The following is a 19,277-nucleotide window of genomic DNA, read 5'->3' as shown; positions in this document are numbered from 1 at the left end:
TTGTCTTTTGTAAAGTGGTGGAACACCAAATGGTCATCCACACAAGTCATGTCATTGACTTAAGGACTTGGCTGTATTTGTGGAACAGATGCAGGCATTCTTGTTCCAGTAAGCATTAATTATTCCACAGTCTCATCCTGATGTATGTCTTTACATACATTAGTGTAACAATAATGGCCTAAAAGCTGAACCAAAGTGCTCTTTGTATTCAGTAGAAACTGGGAAATCTATTTGAAAGTGAAGTCAGTGTTCCCACATTTAATGCTCTGTATCAGTTGTGGAAAAAATGACCTCTCTTCTATGGTGGCAGTATGGAAAAATCATTGTCGATTTGGTTTGCATGTTGTTTTTCAGTGGGAAATGCAAACTTTGGCCTAAGCACGTCTCTATTTTTGTTCTGGAAAGACTTTCTAAACAGTGTTTGGGGAAAATAGGGCTGAGGGGAGTGATATTGTCCCAAACCCAGATAGCTGTCCAAGCAACATACATACTACTTTTTTCCCCAAGTTCTGTGTGTAAGGTAATATGTTTGACTTTTAATTCAGTTGTGTGTGGTATACGACTGTGTCACTACAACTGCTTTGAGATCTGCAGGCTAGTGTGGATTGCTGTCTGTGTCCAAAATTGGAGAGGCATAACTGCTTAAAGTGTCTTGGATAGAATTTCTTTGGAATATGTGTGTAAAGCCATTCTAAAATTTCAGACAACTTATTCCTAGTGTTGAAGTATACTGTCATGCCTTTCTTTGATGGTATTTAAAATTCTCAGATTCTGAAGAGGTCTGTTCAGAACTGAGGAAGAATAAAAGTGGCAACATTATGATATGTTGTCTGTTCATACTAAAGTATCCTTTCTTTGTTGTGTTCTCTCTATTGTGGCTCAAATCTCCGAACTTTTTACTTTTTATTTTAACTTGCATACAAACACTTACATTGGCTAACCTTTCTAGAAGTGGTAAGTCACTTCTGAATTTGACCAGTTGTGTATTTTGTTGGGTTTGGGGGGTTTTAATAGGTTAGTAGTAGAGAAGATGCTGATACTGCTTGATTCCAGTGAGCCTAAGGAAGTCATGTCTCAAGATGCTGTAGTAGCACTTTTCACCTTATTCTTCAAAGCAATAGCATTGTGCCCTCTGAGTTGGTTTTGATTGTGCTAGTGAAGCCTGAATGTTCAGACTGCTTCCAGAAACATCATATGTGTGATCTTAGAGATTACTTAAAACCAAAAGCATTCATGGACTGTTTAAACAGCCAAGTTGAATTATTTTTTTCCTAAATAGGCTAGTAAAGTTACCTTTTTCCCTTTTTTTTTTTTTGAACTTCAAGGTGAATTTGTCTTTCATCCGTACCAGATGAAGCTCAGCTTAAACATGAAATAAATAACAGTTAATTTCTTGTTATGAAGCGTAATGCTTATTACTGCATGCCTTGTTTTTTGTAAGCTAAGGAGATCACAGAAATAGCTTTGTTTTATAATTGCAGATTTGGGAAAGATTACATAATGCTTTCCTACCTCTTGTAAATGTCATGGATTTTAATTGCTTATAACTTTGCCAACGCAAGAATTTCGACCTAGGACATGATATCTAGTGTGGTAGCTAACGTTAAACCATAGGCTTACTTGCAAGTCCTCTTCTGGATGCTCCTTGTAAAAACTGACATCCCTTTGTCTTCCTTATGACACTGTAAATTGATCTCTTTTCTGAGCATTTTGTCAAGTTAACAGTTATGAGACCTTTTCAGAGTTGCTACAGAGCATTAAAATTGGAAGTTATTTTATAAATGAGTAAACTTAAGGTTTATAAGACAGTGTTTCTGTAAGGAAAAAAGCTATGTAGCTGTATTTTACAAGAGGCTTGAAATCCAAAGTTGTCATGGTATGACACTTGTTATAACATTTTATATTTTTCTAAGTGGTTTTTTTTTTTCTTTTAGTGAGAAGTGTAAAGCTCGAGGATTCACTGTGATAGTGGATGGCAGAAAATCTCAGTGGAATGTGGTAAAGACAGTTGTGTTAATGCTCCAGGTAAATATTTATACATTCATACTTGAATGATCAGTTTTATGATGTGAATGCAATGGCTGTGTTATTGTAGAGACAGTAATTTCCTTAAAATGTGGTTCTGTGATGAGTTCTGTGCAGCAGGAAGAAATTCTGAAAAGCAGATGATCAAGAGAGCAGCTCACTCAAGAGAGAGACAAAATCTTTATATGCTGAGTACACACAATTGTAGACCTTTTTCTGAAACAGAGTTTTAGTTAAAAAAGTACACAAATATTCTCCTGGCATCACCAACTATGAGCAGCAGGAATGTGTGCAGGGCTGCAGTTCACACAGATACTGCAGCTTAGCAGGTTTTGATGCAATATATGCTGTATGCCAGGGTTCCTTTGCTATAGGATATAGTTGACTTAGTCGTGGATCATAATTCCAAATACAAATTACATTGTGCGTACTTCAAAAAGTAGGAGAAGAAGAGAAGTGACTATTTCCAATAAAATATTCTAAAAAATATTATTTTAACTCTTCAGAACTGTGGGCTTACAAATAGAGTCTTATTTCTGCTGAACAGTATAGATTATTTTCTGGTCTCAGTGGTCAAAGAAAATGTGAGATACAGTATTTTTAACACATTAGAACACTTGGACTACTGTTCTTACTGCACAGGTGGTTCCTCTTTATCAGAGTAGTTTTCCTCTCAGACTTAGGTGAAGCCTTAGAAAGTATGTCAAATACAAATGATTTCTTTTTTTTTTTTTTTTTTTTTTTTGTCCTGCTGGGTCATTGTTGCTTCTGGGTTTTGAGGTCTGTGTCAAGGTGTCTTTCACCTATTCTTGACTAAGATGGTTTCCTGTTAATAGAGTATTTGAATCCCTTGTCTTCAGATAATGATCTTGACTGGGTTTTGCTTCAGCCACTGTGTAGTTGTGAGGTCTCAGTGGGAGCTGCAGCTTGTGGGGAAGGTCAGCTCTTTGCCAACACTCTTATTTCCCTGGCAGCACTCATCCTGCCTCTGCAAGGCTTGCAGAAACATGGGTTGCACATCTGTGTCTTGAGTTTGAGAAGGAACCAGTAAGGAAGATTTTCCTATGTGAATTGATCATTTGTGCAGATCACCTGAGATTTCGGTCTGCTTCATCATTTGTAATTCTCAAAAACACTTCTGTGTTCAAAATATTGCCTACTTATAAATAGTTTTTGCATATTTGTTAAAATGGTGCAAGAATGAATTGGTTTTTTTGTTGCTGATTTCTTTAACTTCTTTTGAATTAATTTTTTATTAATAAAATTAGGTATTTAAAGAGAAATCCCATGGGTTGTGTCACCCTTATGTCACTACTCTGATTAACTTCTTATTGCTATAGCTGATGAGTAATCAAGAGTCTTTGTTCCTTGATCTACATTCAGTGTGGCATCATAAAATCAACGTAGTAGATGAAATTACTGATTTAGTCTGAGAAATGTTTTCCTGGTAGTACTTCAATGAAATTAATATATTGAAATGTTAATATTCAACCTTTTCATTTTAGTCTAAGTAATATGTACTAAAGAAGTATAGGATATAATCTTGACATGTAAGCTGATAACAAATACACAATTTTTTCCTAACTTTATGATTACGGTTTCCTTCTACATAGAAGATAACATTGGTGGAAAGCTTTGTTCTTAACATTTCTTCTTCTCTTTAATGAAATACCATAAATTAAATTAACTCTAGCCAATAGTTCATTTTTCTGTGCTAACACAGCACAGACTAATGGTTTGTCATTAGGACTGGGAGTAAAGAGGTTATATTTTCTTTTCAGTTTTGACACAGTTTGCTATGAAATCTTGTGCAATGTTACAAAGCAGGATGGAGCAAATATGTGATGTAGATTAAGCAGGCTTCAATTTCTGTCTGCAGTTTTTACATTCTTGTATAGATGATGAAATATAAGTGGAATTCAGTTTGGTGGTAAATGAAGGTTTAATCTTGAATGTTTTACTTATTTTTTCATTTCTTTTACAGAATGTTGTTCCAGCTGAGGTGTCACTTGTTTGTGTAGTAAAGCCAGATGAATTTTGGGATAAGAAGGTTACACATTTCTGCTTTTGGAAAGAGAAAGATAGACTTGGCTTTGAGGTATGTTGAGCTTTTGTCTAGTTCAGTCGAAAATACTGTTTCTAAAATACTGATGTAATTGGATGACAACTAAAGTGTCTTTAAAGTAGCTGTATTCTTGATGCTTTGTAGCTTTTTAAAGTTTTCCATTTTTAATGAGACTTTCTTCATTGATTATTCTTAACTTAGAAACTTGAGGTATTAGGTTCTTTGCGTAGCAAGAAAATACATCTCTGATACATATGGGTGTTTTGAGTCAGAAACAGTTGTACAGGATTTAGTGTGAAATTTTTCATGACTTCTCTAATTGGCTATAGAGATACATGGTGTATGGTGTCACTCTATCAGTTGTAACCATTCTGACAAACACCTTGTTTGTATTGCATGCATCTTCTCTCATTTTGTGAATTCTTTGACATCAGGAACAGGTTATAGATCCCTTGCTAAATCCAAGCTGACATTGTTCTGAGTTGTGAGACAGAGCATGTACACAGGACTACATGTTAATGTTAGCACTTCCCTTGTTATCTCTGGGAGGTTAATGGAAACTTCAATTTTTCCTGTCTTTTTAGAAAATCTGTGTCATCAAACTTTCCACCCTTTTTTTTAAGCTAATTTTGTTTGAACTACATCAGGCATGTAGCATGCAGCCCAGTCACATTGTCTTTAATCAAAAACATGAGTGTGGTGGTACCCACTTTTATAAACTAGCATATTGCTTGGAGCCACATCCACAATGCGAATTTAAAAAGCTTCTGAACTAACCATCTGTACTCAAAAATATGATTTAAGAGCTGCTGGTTAGAAAATGATTTAAGTTTGCAATATTCAATTTCACACAGATCTTTCACAACATAAGGTAAATGTCAGAGTCCAGAGAACAGCAGTAATAGAGGCAAAGCCCCTCTTTAGAAGTCTCTACTGTGTGATTTAGGCTCTCTTTTCCCAGCTACACTCCTGTAAATAAAGTCCTTGGGTAAGTCTTCCTTCAGGAAGTCTTTGAAGTCATGATATGAAAGTATGTGCCATAACAGTAGTATATGATAGGGTTGCTAGTTTGGAAGTTCATCCTTCTAGAAGATTATTCCTGGGTTTTTCTTTACCGTGACTCAGCTAGAATGCATTTTTAGACAAATAAGCAGAAAGCTTACAGAAATTATATCAACAAAGCAGGGATAATATTACATTACTATGATGATAAAAGAACTTTTTGTTTCATTCTAAAGTTTGGCTAACTTAAATGATAATCCATTAATTTAGTAATCTCAGTAATTTTATAAAGCGTGTTCCGTGCTAGAATCATGTCATTGTTGGCACAGGCCACTGGAATTATGGTTTCTGTTACTTGGTTGCAGTCGGGAAACTTGTAAAAATGACCCACCTTCTCTGGGCTCAAAATATTTGTGTCAGAGGCAGGAGTATTCTTTCCTCTATTCCAAATACGAGTGCAGAGCACTGATAAGGCCATGGAAGGCTCCAATGCAGGCACAAATCTACAGCTGCATAATTTTGCATCACTGGCAGTAAAAACAAACAACACCCAACTCATGTTTTGGATCACAGATTAGATATGTTTAACTACTAGGAAAATTCAGGATTGATTTTGTGCCAATGAAATAATTATGAACTAAAAATTGTAATTAAAATACAAAATCTTTTTAGTCACATGGGTATAATCTCCTTTTATTTGAAGTAAATCCTGTTTGACTGTGATTTCTAATGGGGCATCACATCTACCTCCTATTTCCTACTACCTGATCTGTTCGTAATACCTTGCTTAATATTCCCATATGAGGCCATTAATCACAGTGTCTTCCTTTCTGTTCAAAGGCAGAGATCCTCTGCTTCAGAGTGAGATGTGGTGATGATGAGTTGCAAAGCACTGAAAGTAAATGTGGGAACTGAGATCAAGCAGTACTGGGTGGATAAGTACAAAGAGGTGGGCTGATTCAGCTGAGTAAAAGTTGATATCTTTATTTCTGGTTAGTATTAGTGTTGGTTTTGGACCTGCCTCAGGACAATTCCTATTTGTCCTCCAGCAGAACTTTATTCTATAACTTCATTCCTCCCTTATTAGCAATCAGTTCATGTGTTAATTGAAGCAGTTTTATCTGGTCCTGTGCCATGCTTCACGAGAGGAGATTTGTCTTAATTGTTTTGAAGTTGTCTTCCAGCTGAAATGTTTCATATATTACACTGTAATACTTGATGCTGTGTTTTAGAGAGTTGGGAGGTGGTGCTTTTTGCTTTTTTATTAACATACACTACATACTAATGTGAAACAAATCACTCTTTTAGTAGATGTAAAGTGTTGTATTTGAGCGTGAGCTTTTCTTATGAGAACAATGAGCATTACTGGAAGAAAAAAATTAGCAGAAAAATAGAAGTATACAAATTTGTACACAATGCAAAATTGCCTATAGGTTGGTGAGGTTATTTCACACATGTCAGTCATTTAAGGAACTTAGAAGAAAAATAATCTGAGCCTGATTTAGATGTTAGATCAGTACTTTGAAAATCAGTTTGTCAGGAGCAGGAAGGAAGAGGATGTGCTTGCTGTTCTTGTCCTTGTGGAAATCAGGGAGCAAAATCTTAAAAGTTCACTGAGAATTTGGAGAATAGAAACTAAGTGCATAAAAAAAGGAATAAGAGAAAGGACAAAATGGATGGTAAACTACTATGGGTTAGTTGAAAAAATTAGAGTGTGTAACTTAATGATCTTTATAATCCTGAAGTCCAAAGTTTAAGTACTTGTAAATGCTGCGCACTTCTACTGGAGCAGCTGACAGCTCTCTCTAGTAGAGGGTGTCAGAAATATCTCATGATAATTTAGCTGCTCTGAAAAATATCAAGTCTCTAATTTACCTTTTAAGAATTATGCTAATTAGCAGAGTATTGCTCCACAGACTAAAAAATGAATAACACTTTGTAGAAACTATCTAATTTTTGTCCATTTTCAGTTCAGTGTTTTAAGACTGAGGCACCAGAATTTATAGCTTTCATGGACTTTTCTAAAAAAGCATATGGAAGTTCCTGTCAAAATTTTTCATTTAACTGCAACTCTTTTCATCTGTATGCATCTTGGTTGCTACTTTAACATGGGAGGCCATGGGTTCTTGGGCAAATCAAGGAATTGTCTGTGTGGAGCTGGGGCACGTAAGCCTGCATTTATGTCACGTCCTGAATTCTGTTCAAAGAAAGTGTGTTGAAAAATACAAGAATCTTTGCCTATTTTCTCTTCTCTGGGATGTAAAAATGAGAGTGTGCTAATTATTGTGAGCCCTGGAGGGTAAGGTGAGTGAGGGGGTAAAACCACAAGTGAAGGCGGCAGTTCCTGGGAGTGGAATTCATCTTGTGTTTATCTAGGTTCTGCCAACTGCTCTTTGGTTTCTAGTATGACAGATTTCTATGGCACTGGCCAGATAAATATTTACCTAGTGTTTCTTGGTGTATTGTTAAAGGAAATTATCTTTGTTTAGATTACTGTTCCATATTAAACAAATAATACCCTATGCTACTCAGTGCTTAATCAAACAGTATTTTTAAAAAATGGATTGAAATAGTATTTAGTATCAAAAATAGGATTATTCTCCTCAGGAAGATGTAGCCTTTGCTTTACAGTTCTGTGGCAATGAAGAGCATATTTAGATTACACTTGTTTAAATTTTATATTCTCAAGGGACATGTGTGTTGTTCTCTTTTGGAAAGTAACTTCTCCTTTTCAGATTCAGTAGTGTGGCTGCTCTGATACAACACACTTCAGAAAAAAGCTTCTTGTTACTGAAATTTTACAGCATCCTCTTCTCAAGTAGCTCCTGGGTTTGTCTCTGTGACATTTGTGTTAAAGAGCTTTTTCATTTCTTCCCTTAAGAGAGAAAGTTCAGATGGGAGTATTTAACATTTTGGGGCACTATTACATGTCCTCTTGAATATGTAAAATTCTTCTCTCATCTTGACTTCTGCCTCTATCTCCTTGTAGATGATCAATGAAAATTGCAGAAAACAGAAATGACATAGAGAGGTCAGCTTACTGCAAACAGTATTTAAAGCTTTTTTACTACAAAAGATACATGTTGCATGAGTCAAAATCATATATTTTCACTCCTGAGAAATAGAATTTTGCACTTAAGGCACAAGACTTTGCAGTCCATGTTTTTAGCTTTGTCTTTCTTCTTTTGCTTGACAGCTTTTACAAACGTTGTTTTGATTTTATTAAAAATGCAGCACTTCTACTTTTCCCAAAGCACTGTTCTGAGTTATTCCTTTAAAGGCTTTCACAAGGATTTAGCAGGCCAATATTGTGCAGAGGAACTTTACTGACTAGAGTGGAGCAAGGATGAGAGCTGCTACCACTCCTCCAGGTTTGAGAAAGAGCTGAGTGCAGATGATGATTCCGTGACTCTGGTCAGTAGCAAACAGGACATGTTTGAAACTACTGCCACTGTGAGTTTATTAGCTGTCCCTGTTGGCAGAAGTGGGTGGATCAAGTGAGAAGGGAAGCAAAGATTAAAGGATTCAATAATTTATACTTTTTTTTCCCTGTTTTACCATCTGTCCAGATCTACTTGTTTCTCCCTCGGGAAATTTAAGCTCTTCATTTTAACATCCAGCTATAATCTGCTGTCCAAAGGCTTTTACTTTGGATTATGAAAGCTGCTTTTTTTCTCCCTTTTTCTGGAATCAACATAGTTTGACTTGGAAAAAAAAGGAAAACAAAAAATCATTGCAATTGCAAGAAAACAGGGTTATTTCTGATTTTACAGCTGTAAATTACCTTAGCTTTACCTGTGGTAATACTTCAAAGGGTGAAATTCAAAAGCAAGAGTGAAACACTAATTCATAAGGAACAGCTTTTTCTAGGATGTGGTATTTTGACATCTATTTTCACAAAAGGTCAAATATAATTGCTCTGTTTGGATTTTGAAACATTTTGGAAACCTGACAGCAGAAGTTTGCTGAGCTTGAAGTAGAATTCAGATCTGTAAAAGTGAAGTGTCTTCTCACTGTCCACATTGCATTTTTCAACATTTTTTTATTTCTTTGTCTCTTGGTCTGTGTACTTATAGGCTATTAATCTATAGTAGCTGATTAAAACATTACTTCTGAAGCTTCAGAGAGACAAACTACACTTTTGACACCTAGAAAATATCAAAGCTGATTGATTAATTTAAAGCATATAGAGGATGTTAGGTTAGCACTGCCACTAGTTCAGGTTTAGAGCAAGAGCTAAATTCTGTTCAGGAGCCCTCATTTCTGCCACAACCTTGTCAAAAATTCAAATATTTGTTTATATTGTGAAAAGTTCACACAGGATTTTAGCAGCTAGCTCAGTGAACAGTCAAGAAACAGTTTAAGAAAGAAGTGCTTTTTAAATGAGAAACCTAGAGAATGAATGGGTTTGGGAGTAATGCTTTAAGTTACAATAGGATTTACTAATGAGGTGGAAGTTTTATTTTTCAGAGTTTTTCTAATTAGATGTAGAAAATTTGGGTTTTGACCAAGTCTCTTTTCTGGGTGTTTATTTTTTGTCAGAAGATTATTTTTTCATATGGCTAAAATATTTTTTTTTTGTGCAGGCTTTGCTGTTTCAGATTTTTTTTTATTTTAAAAAAACATCTCCCTAGTGGGAGTTTGAGGGCTATCCCTTGCCCACTGTCTTTCCTGAAGGATCTCAGTTAAAAAAAATCTGAAATAAGTGGTCTCAGTGCAGTCCATCTATTTTGTCAGGCTATTTGGGTCTTTTCAGAACTTATACTTGAGTAACAAGAACCAGCTGCCCTGTTTGCTTTAGCTCCCATACCAATGTCCATACCAAAATTAGTTTTCTTTTTTTGATGAACTTACAGAGATTAATGTTAAAAATTACCTAAACTATTAAGGGTGCCAAAAGAAGGAAGAACAAATGCTTTTTTTTTTTCTCCTTTCTTGGATGTAGAATTTTCTGGGGTTTGGGCTGGTTACTGGCATTACCTAAAGAAACTGCTAGCCAATTCCATTTACAGCAGCCATGTACCATTGAGAGTACAGGGCAATAGTGTGTATTTGGATGTTGTTGAAAGGCTTTCCTCTGCAATAATAGACCATTTGTTTGGAGCCACTCTGAATTCTGTAGTTTCAGTATCTGCAGGGAAATGGAACTGGAATAGAAGTCTCTCTTTAGTTAGCTCTCCACATATTCTTGTGCCCTGCAAAAGTATGTGGATGATTTGATGGGTTATAGAAATTTTCTTTGATTTTTTTCTTTTGTTTCTTGTTTTATATTCCCAATATGTCTGCTTCAATAGAGATGTTGTTTTGGGTTTTTTTTCCACAGGAGTTATTCCAGGCTTAGCATATCATTCATCAAAGCAAGCTGTGCTGCCAACTTTTGGTTTGGGCTTATATGAATAAGGCTCATTCAGGAGCCTCTAGAATGCAGAAATGAAGGCAAGAATTTAGTTTTCCACCTAGCAGTGGACCTGTGTTTTCCTGTATGCCCTGACAGAGCTGATGAGCTAGATTTGTCTCCTGGGTAAATGACTCAGGCTTTTAAGCATACTAAGATTTGAGTTTTTGACTACTCATGGAAAGAGTATGATTGATCCAGCTTTTGCTGAGCATATTTTCACAGTAAATGCAGGCACTTAACTTTTATGGCACAAATTCGTCTCTGGGACTGAAAGTATTGCCAGAGAGTGGTAAAAATACCAAGTGCTTTGCGGTATGATAGCCTGCTACTATATTCATTAGAAATAGATCATGTGGTATATGACTTAATGACAAAGAATCAGCTCCCAGCAGGAAAACAGATATGCAGGGAACACATTGCTTTTTCCCACTAAGGTGCTAGAGGTGATGCACTTAAAAGATTATGCATGAGGCATACAGTGCATGTCAGAATTTCTTGTCTTGTTGAGGCCCACATTAATTGCAAAGACCCATAATTCATTTAAACATTTAGCAGTGAAATCTGAATCACAGAAAGATCTGCTCAGTATTTCTAGGCACACTTCTCAGATACTTAAGGAAAGTATGAGCATTACCTACAAGTGACCTCTTTTATTGTTGCAGGTTATTTTAGTATCTGCTAACAAGCTGACACGATATATAGAACCGTGCCAACTAACAGAAGATTTTGGAGGAACTCTCACCTATGATCACATGGATTGGTTGAATAAAAGGCTGGTTAGTCATCTGTGTTTTGGGGTTTGGGGGTTTTTTAATGTCTCCTTCTTGACCCCTGAAATTTTTATTCATGTAGGAACTGCAGAGTGTGTAGGAAATGGTCACATTTATAGTTGTGCAGTTCATTTACAAGAATAGTCTTGTGATAAGTAACACTGCCTTTACTCAAGGGGTGACAAAGCTAATGTCATCAATTTTTTGAACAACCAGTTCCTTAATGAAGCTCTTTTAGTAACACTAACTCTAGAAGACCCTGAGTATATGGTATAGTTGCTATAAGGGGAAATTGGCTGCTGTAGAAGAAGATCAAAACAAGCAAAAAATACCTGGACTCTGCAGATCCTCCTGGGTTATCACTTAGGTCTTTGTTCCTGTGGTTTTAAGCTGTCCTACACCAAAACATTTGTTGTCAGTGCAGTTTCCCCAGCAGACCAATAAGCAGTAAATGTCCAGGAGCAACTATACCCTTTAATTATTAATCAGCAAAAATTTTTTAAGCAACTGTCGGTGTGCATAGCTCTCCAGAATGTTTTATATTTTTTCTTCATTGATACTTGCTTTTCAGTTATTTAAATAGAATTTTCAAAACAATGTTTAATCTTCATTTACACAGCATGTTCCCTTCCTGTGTAATCTATTCTTAAAATGTGTGGCTCCATGTGGGATCTCCATGTTTCTTGCAACTGCACCTGCTTTCCTCTCAAATTTCAAGTAGTCCTAGAGAAGTTAAGGAAAGTTCATTGGCAAGCTATTGATTAATAATTCAATAACAGCAAAAATACCTGGAAGTTACTGTGCATAAGACACCCAGTTACGCTCAGTTCTTTTAAAAAGCAAAACCAGCCCTCAGAAGTCAGGTACAGAGGAATTGTCTGAACACTGCACAGTGTCTTGACTGTCCAGGTGTTATCTGAGATCAGAGGGCCCTGAGTTCAATGAAACTGATGAGGTTATTTTATTCTATATAATCTTTCTGTATAATATAATACATTTTTCTTTTATTTTAGTTATTTATTACAATATGTCCATTTTAATAGTGATTAGAAGCTGGAATCTTTACAAAATTATTTTAATCCTTCCAAGTAAGCTGGCCACTAGTTGTGTAACATGCCTTGATTCTCTAGCATTATTAAAAGTTTAAATGAAATTGTAGAATAAATATATCCCTAAGATCTTACAGGTTTTGCAGATATCTCAATTTTTTTTTCAGTATTCATTATATTCAGTATAATATTTACTTTCTCCCTAAGGAATCTTAGTGCTCTTAAGTGTTTGTTTTCTGTTGTTTCCTCCCTACCCTCTGAATGCTGGGAAATAATTACATTGTATAGAGACTGAAGTATACTAATGGAACTACTGAAAATAAACTTCCACTGATGCCTTCAGCTAGCTAAAATTATTTCTTAAATTAAAACCTTCTTATTTAGGTATTTGAAAAGTTCACTAAAGAATCAACGTCTTTACTGGATGAGCTTGCGCTAATTAACAATGGAAGTGATAAAGGAACTCAACAAGAGAGAGAGAGGTATGTGACTTTTGGATTATAAAATTTCATTTGAATTTCAGAAAAATACTTTAAAAATGATACACTTAAATACCTTGAAATGTGTAAAGAAATTCTACACCTCTATAATGTAGACTACAAAGTAAGTGAGTGTGTAGATGGACACTCATTCAACTGATTATATGAACCTCCACTTGTGTTTTGATTTAATGAGTTAAAAAAGTAAGGTCTTCACTGAGAAAAAACCCTAGTCTTTTAAGACCCTTAGGTAGTTCCAGCCTTAGCTGAAGTTTTTAGTGCTATTATAATACAAATTTTAATAATGTGTTTGTTTTTTTTTTCAAAGATCAATAGATATGAACTTCCTTCCATCAGTTGATCCTGAGACAGTATTGCAGACAGGTATAGTAAGTCAAAAAATTAGAATGTTGGTCAGTAAAGTGACATAATTCATTTTAGGACCCAAGTGGAAGCACAGATGGCACAGTTGTTATCTTGGCCAGTGTAACAAGCTTATTGACTTCTGTAATCTTTGGGTTTAAAAAAGTGATGCTAAGAAATGGAAGAACTCCAAACATGTCTTTTTAAGTACTTTTTCTATAATACCACTAACATCTTTACAATATTACCATAAATGTTATGTTTAATTTTGGGAATGCTTCGTTTCTTGCTGATGTTAATATATTTGCCTTATAGAATGAATTCATCTCAGTAGCCCCCAAATGGTTACAATACAGGAAGCATTTTGCAGCAGAAAGGCACTGCTGGTGGTTTAAAAGCGGGCAATCTTACTACTTATTTTTATGGGTTTTTTCTTTGAATTTAGGTTAACCACATCATTCTGTGTATTCTTGAAGGTCACGAGCTGCTCTCTGAGCTACAGCAGCGCCGGTTCAATGGATCTGACGGGGGGGTCTCCTGGTCGCCGATGGACGACGAGCTGCTGGCGCAGCCGCAGGTGATGAAGCTGCTGGACTCCCTCAGGGAGCAGTACACCCGCTACCAGGAGGTTTGTAGGCAGCGAAGCAAGCGCACACAGCTAGAGGAGATTCAGCAGAAGGTAATGCAGGTAAGCTTCAGTGTCTTCTCAAATGCAGTGAGGTGGAGTTTTGAGCACAAGTCTCAGACTGATTTTTCTGCAAAAATCAGAAGGGGAGACCGTCATGCCTCCTGTCACTTCACAAATCTCAGTGTGCTGGTGTCACACAGTGCTTTACATTGTGGCTGCCACGGTGACTTTCCAAAGGCTATTCTGATACGTGAAGGTTGCTATAAATCTGCTCTCTTGCTTTGGGGCTGTCCCTTTTCTGGGCACTGTGGCAGTGCATGGCTGCATTGTTCGAGCTGCAAATGCCTGCCCTGCTGGCATAGAGAGGACGCCTTTGATTGAGCATCAGCTTTACTTGAGAGTTGAAAACTTTCCCCTGCTCACATTATTTAAAGTGTCCGTTACTGAAGATAAGCCATTATTTATTCCTTTATTTGTCTGATGCTTGGCAATTTAAACTAAGCTGAAGTGCTTAAACGGTCTGTATTTCAGGAACACCCTGACAAGAATGAATATAAACTTCCTAATCAATTGCATGTTATTAAAGGTCATGATAAACTCACTTGGTCCTTTGGAAACAGCCATGTAATTAGCACTTTCAACATTTTCACAGCAGAGTCTCAGTAGAGAAAATCAAGGAAATTGAGTTAATTTATTCATCTTGTGTTTATCACTTGAAATTTGATATGTGTATTTTTTAGATTCTGTATAGTTGAAATATGCAGAAAATTGAATAGATAATTGCTTTTAACCTTTCAACATTGGCATTTCTAATGCATGAGGGGCGTGCGTGTCAAGTACTTGGACTTTCCAGCATTGTAGATATGAGTAAAAATGAAAAACTAATCAATTTTGTGATGTCTAGAATTGAAAATAGAAATCTACCAAGGAGATAATTTTAATTTCTATAGTAATTCGATTACTGTAAAAAAAATCTAAAAAGCAGATGTCATTTGTTGATATATTGAGCTGGAAGTATTAAAAATATATGAAATATTAATATAATTCTACATAAAGCATATCAGCACAGCTGTGGATATAATCAGGTGAAGCTTCTTTTCCTGTGTTTTAGTGGTTAAACAAGATGTGATTTTTATTGTACTTTGGCAAACTGACCTTGCTAATGCATTTAAATAGAATAGTTTACAATTACTCAGCCTCATTTTGCAATATTTGTATAGAAATAGTTACGTGTTTGCTGTGTGTGCACTACAGATGTTGTTACCTGACAAGTGAACTGAGTTTCAGTACACAGGAAGAATGTGCTTTGCTCTTTTGCCAAATGAATCAGGTTTTTTTTAAGTGTATTTAAAAGCTTTCTAAATGGCATACAAATATTTGAGAAAAACTTACTAAATCTAGGAAATTATTTTGTTTCCTTTGGATTTACAGCAAAAAATTAGGCTAATAGAGTTAAAGGCTAAAAATAGGAAGCTAATGATGTGCAGAAGGAAGCCGATAGAGGCAAAGTGCCGTGGAATTTATTTTGACAAAATAAACAGAAGTTGCCATATAACAGTACTTGCAGTACTTTAATTAGAGTGGATGTTTTTCCCTTGTGCTGCTGTTGGGTGTTTTTTTTGTGTGTGTTTTGATCTTCTGCTAGCTTTCTTTACAGTTAGATTCATATTTTATTATTTTTGTACCATCTTATATTGCTAACCACTCCTGGATTGCTTTTGTGTTCCTGTTTCAATTTCACTATTTTTTGCTTCTCCTTACTGTGATGTGCTTAGTTCTTACTCCTATCTCAAAGCCCTCTTATCCAAAACCAATTCTCTCCCTTATGCCTTCAGTATCCTACCCTCTCTTTTGAATCACCCCTTTTGCTTCTGTTCCATGGTTTTATTTTCCTCTCCTTTGTCTTTAATTTTGTAATGTAAAGGCTGCAATAATTGTCAAATGTTTTGTAATAAGCAGTTTTTCTAAATGCTACTTATTGTTGTAACTGTGTAGATTAGGATAAATTTTGGCTTTGTCCCTCCTTAGGCAGAAGTGTTAATTATTGTTTTTCTAATCTTAATTCACAAAAATAATGTGACCTCTTGCAGTAGTCTTGTCATTAATGATTTTAAACTTTATTTTATGAAAATTACATCACATTTTTCTGCATGCATTCTAGTAACTCTTCCCTTCTCAGTTTAAGCATCTGTCACAAGAGCAGCCATGTGTTGGCTTAAGCAGCTGCAGAGTCAATGCAGTAGTTGCTGCAGACTTGTAATGGGGAGGTGGTCTTGGCCAGAGAGGGCAACTGCTGAGCAGTAGCTTTGTCCATTGCTTCAGGCTTGCATGAGAACTGTCATTTCCATGTGTAAGTTTTCCAGGCCACTCTGACCTTAGAGGGGGACATCTGGGTCCCTTCATTTCTAGGTCAGTTCCATATTTAACCCGTAACAGCTGTGCAGAGGTGCTGAGTACAACAGGAAGTTTCTCTTTAAACAAAAAGAACCTGCAACTGTTGAGTCTTAATTTGTCCTAGAAATGATAAAAGCAGGGAAGACTCAGAATGCTTTTGGAGCAATGAATATATGCTCTGAAATGGTGCTTTGGCATGGGGCAAAAATGGGCAGTGGGAAGGCAGACACGTAATGACTCAGAGATGGAGTGAATTGAGTAGCCTTCTGTAATGATTGTTCTTGATTGCTGTTGCAGTGCAGTCTAGCAGCACTGGGGAAACGGTCCAATTAACCCTGTTTCATTTGTCTTCATGGTTCTGGGGTTACATTGTGTATTGTATTCTGTTTCCTAAAAGTCTGTGTGAAGCTGTCTTATGATTGATGTTTAAACAAAACAAACATTAAAGACAGGAAGCTGGCTTCCTATGCCTTTTTATTAAGGTTCAAAATCTAGAGGTATTCCTGCATTTCCTTACTTCAGGACTCCAGTAATAAGTGACTTCTGCGCTTGGTTTCATTGCAGCTATCTCTGTTTCCCAGATATTTAAAAATTTATCAGGAAATTTTTCCATAGATATCGTCTGATAATTCAAATTTGTGTAAGGAAACCAGAATTTAAGACATTCTGCTTTGCTTTGAATAATAGCTACATCAAAAAATAGTTTCAAAATAATAATAAAAGAAATCCAATACTGTAGTCCAAAGTTGTGTTGCTGTCACTCTGCAAAGACAAATTTCATGAGATGTGGCCACATAAACTCAGTTACAGGTTTCTGTTATTTGACTAGAACGAGTTGATATGTAAGTTTAATTTTGGAACAGGTATGTATCCTGTACTTGTGTTAGTTTATTCAGCAAAAAAAGGAGAAAGCTCTCAGGTGTGAGGTTGAATACAACCGTGCATTGTAATGACTTGGGCAAAAAATAATCTGGTTTGAACACAAGACATCTGTTATTATTGTGTTTTGAGCTCTTTTATTGACAAGAGATATGAAGTGACAATTGTCTGTTTGAAAAATCTTGTCATAGCTACGACCTGTTTGCACAGAGCTGACAGGCTAAGGTTAACTAAATGTAGTTTCTACTTAAAACTTTGAAGGATGTGAATGGATTCAATAACAAGATTTTTACAAAGCTGAAAAAGATCTGTTTTTTTCATAAACATATGGTTTATTTAAATTTCTGCTTGTGTTACAAAATTCTGCTTATACCAGTTTTTGTATAATTGATTTGCTACTTTATTTTTCTCATTTTTGTCATACTGACAGGTTGTCAATTGGCTTGAAGGACCTGGATCAGAACAGCTAAGAACCCAGTGGGGAATAGGAGATTCCATTAGAGCTTCACAAGCTTTGCAACAGAAGCATGAAGAGATTGAGAGTCAGCACAGTGTGAGATTTCCTATACCCTTTTCAAGTATCAAAATAATTCTAAATACATGTCGTTATGAGCAATGTATTTTGGTTATGAGTATCTAGGAATTTTGGATAGTGCATGATTTTCTGAGTTACAGAGGAAATTACCTGAGCAGGATCTAATATGGTCATATTTTATATATATTTGCATTTTATTTTTTTTCCATTGTAGAAAAATACAGATTTCTATCTGTGATTTTTCTTGGGTTTAGTATGTTAAAGCAGTTCTTAAATTTTCATGTAGAGTAGAAGGAATAAATTTACTTTCTCCTCTCTGCCAAAATGTCTGACAAGTCCTGCACTTGTCAGGTGAATAACTCCATGTTTTTGTTTCTATTAGACAACACTTAGCAGTAGCTGAAACTGGCTTAAGGCTTTAATTGATCAAGACTTTATGTTCATAGTGAAATCATGAGGATGCTATTTTGTAACTACACTAACTTGATGTCTTTGCTCCTAATTTTGAATACTTCCTAAGCGTCAATAGAATTTTGTCTTTCCATCAGATGATTAACTATAATGAGGTTATGAATATTCAGTGCTCCCAAAGGGAGTTTTGCTCACAGTTCTGTTCATCTTTTCTGACTTTCGTTGATGTAGACATGGCAACTCTGTCCACTTTTCCTAAGTTCTGTTTGCAGCCACAACAACAACAGTCACTGGGTTATAGTTTTTCAGATGTAATTTAAGGGGGAAATGAACCCCCAAACCTTTAGTCTGAGAAACACAGCACCCTAGACAACACTAATTCTCAGTAGAATTTTCAGTGAGTATGGTTTCCTTGCTGGATGCAGCAGTGTAGGTGTTCTTGTTAGGTTAAGTAAATCCCATCTCCTCTGTCTTGTCTTTGCTTTAAGCTCTTCAAGCATTGTGGAAATCAGTATCTTCTGAAGTGTAAAACATCATGCAGTTTAAATCCTAATTGGAAAGGGAAAAAAAAAACCCACAAATACCCTAGACTACCTATTTCATTGACAAAAGTAAATTTCAGTGTCTTTTAGTTATATTGGTATTTCATATTGAAAAAAGAAAACGAGACTGAACATACTTTGTTTTCACTTGGATATTTGTAACAGGGAACTGTGATTTAGTTTGGGGGTAAAAGCAGTCCTTGAAATCATTGAAATCCCACTGAAGTTTGCAGGCTGCCCTACAGTGTGCTAAGCACTGGCAGCGTAGAACACAGCTTGGTTCTCAGGTGCTGGCAGGAGTTTGCAGAAACAAGAGTCAGAAAAAATATTTTATTTTATATCAAAAGAATTAATTGGAAGACCACTGTCCTACCTTATATTTGGATGCCTGTTCAGAGATTAAAATAATTGTCAACAGCACTAGAAAAGTGTGCTTTGCCTTTTCCTTTGATTTTTAGTGTATGCTTCCTCTTTCCTTGTTTTCCTGTCTTTTCTCTCCTAAGAATTGAATTGACAGTTTGTATGCTTGCTTTTTTTCATCACCTTCTGTTTAATATTGATATAGTGTTTTGAAGAGACTTGTAAAAATGTTTGATTTGTTTTGAAGATACTTTTTTACTTCAATTTACTCTGAAGTGACAAAAATAATTTCCGTAGGGTGCGTTTTTGTTTGGATTTTTGTGGGGAGAGGGTGGTTGGATTTTGGGAGGGTTTTAATTCTCTGATAGTTTTATTAA

General features: G+C 35.8%; 1 protein-coding gene across 6 annotated transcripts in view; it reads left to right on the top strand.

The window, feature by feature from the left end:
• Window positions 1–19,277, top strand: part of SESTD1 (SEC14 and spectrin domain containing 1) — a 48,610-nt gene that overhangs the window by 16,530 nt on the left and 12,803 nt on the right. For all 6 annotated transcript variants that reach the window (XM_030277572.4, XM_030277569.4, XM_030277571.4 and 3 more), the window contains 7 exons: window positions 1,935–2,025; window positions 4,010–4,123; window positions 11,153–11,266; window positions 12,694–12,791; window positions 13,117–13,172; window positions 13,628–13,839; window positions 17,483–17,605. In XM_030277572.4, the coding sequence (XP_030133432.3) occupies window positions 1,935–2,025; window positions 4,010–4,123; window positions 11,153–11,266; window positions 12,694–12,791; window positions 13,117–13,172; window positions 13,628–13,839; window positions 17,483–17,605 (808 nt within the window). The remainder of the gene's footprint in view (window positions 1–1,934; window positions 2,026–4,009; window positions 4,124–11,152; window positions 11,267–12,693; window positions 12,792–13,116; window positions 13,173–13,627; window positions 13,840–17,482; window positions 17,606–19,277) is intronic.

Source organism: Taeniopygia guttata, chromosome 7 (assembly GCF_048771995.1).
Source record: "Taeniopygia guttata chromosome 7, bTaeGut7.mat, whole genome shotgun sequence".
Classification (NCBI taxonomy): domain Eukaryota; kingdom Metazoa; phylum Chordata; class Aves; order Passeriformes; family Estrildidae; genus Taeniopygia; species Taeniopygia guttata.
This window is presented reverse-complemented; position numbering and strand designations above follow the sequence as displayed.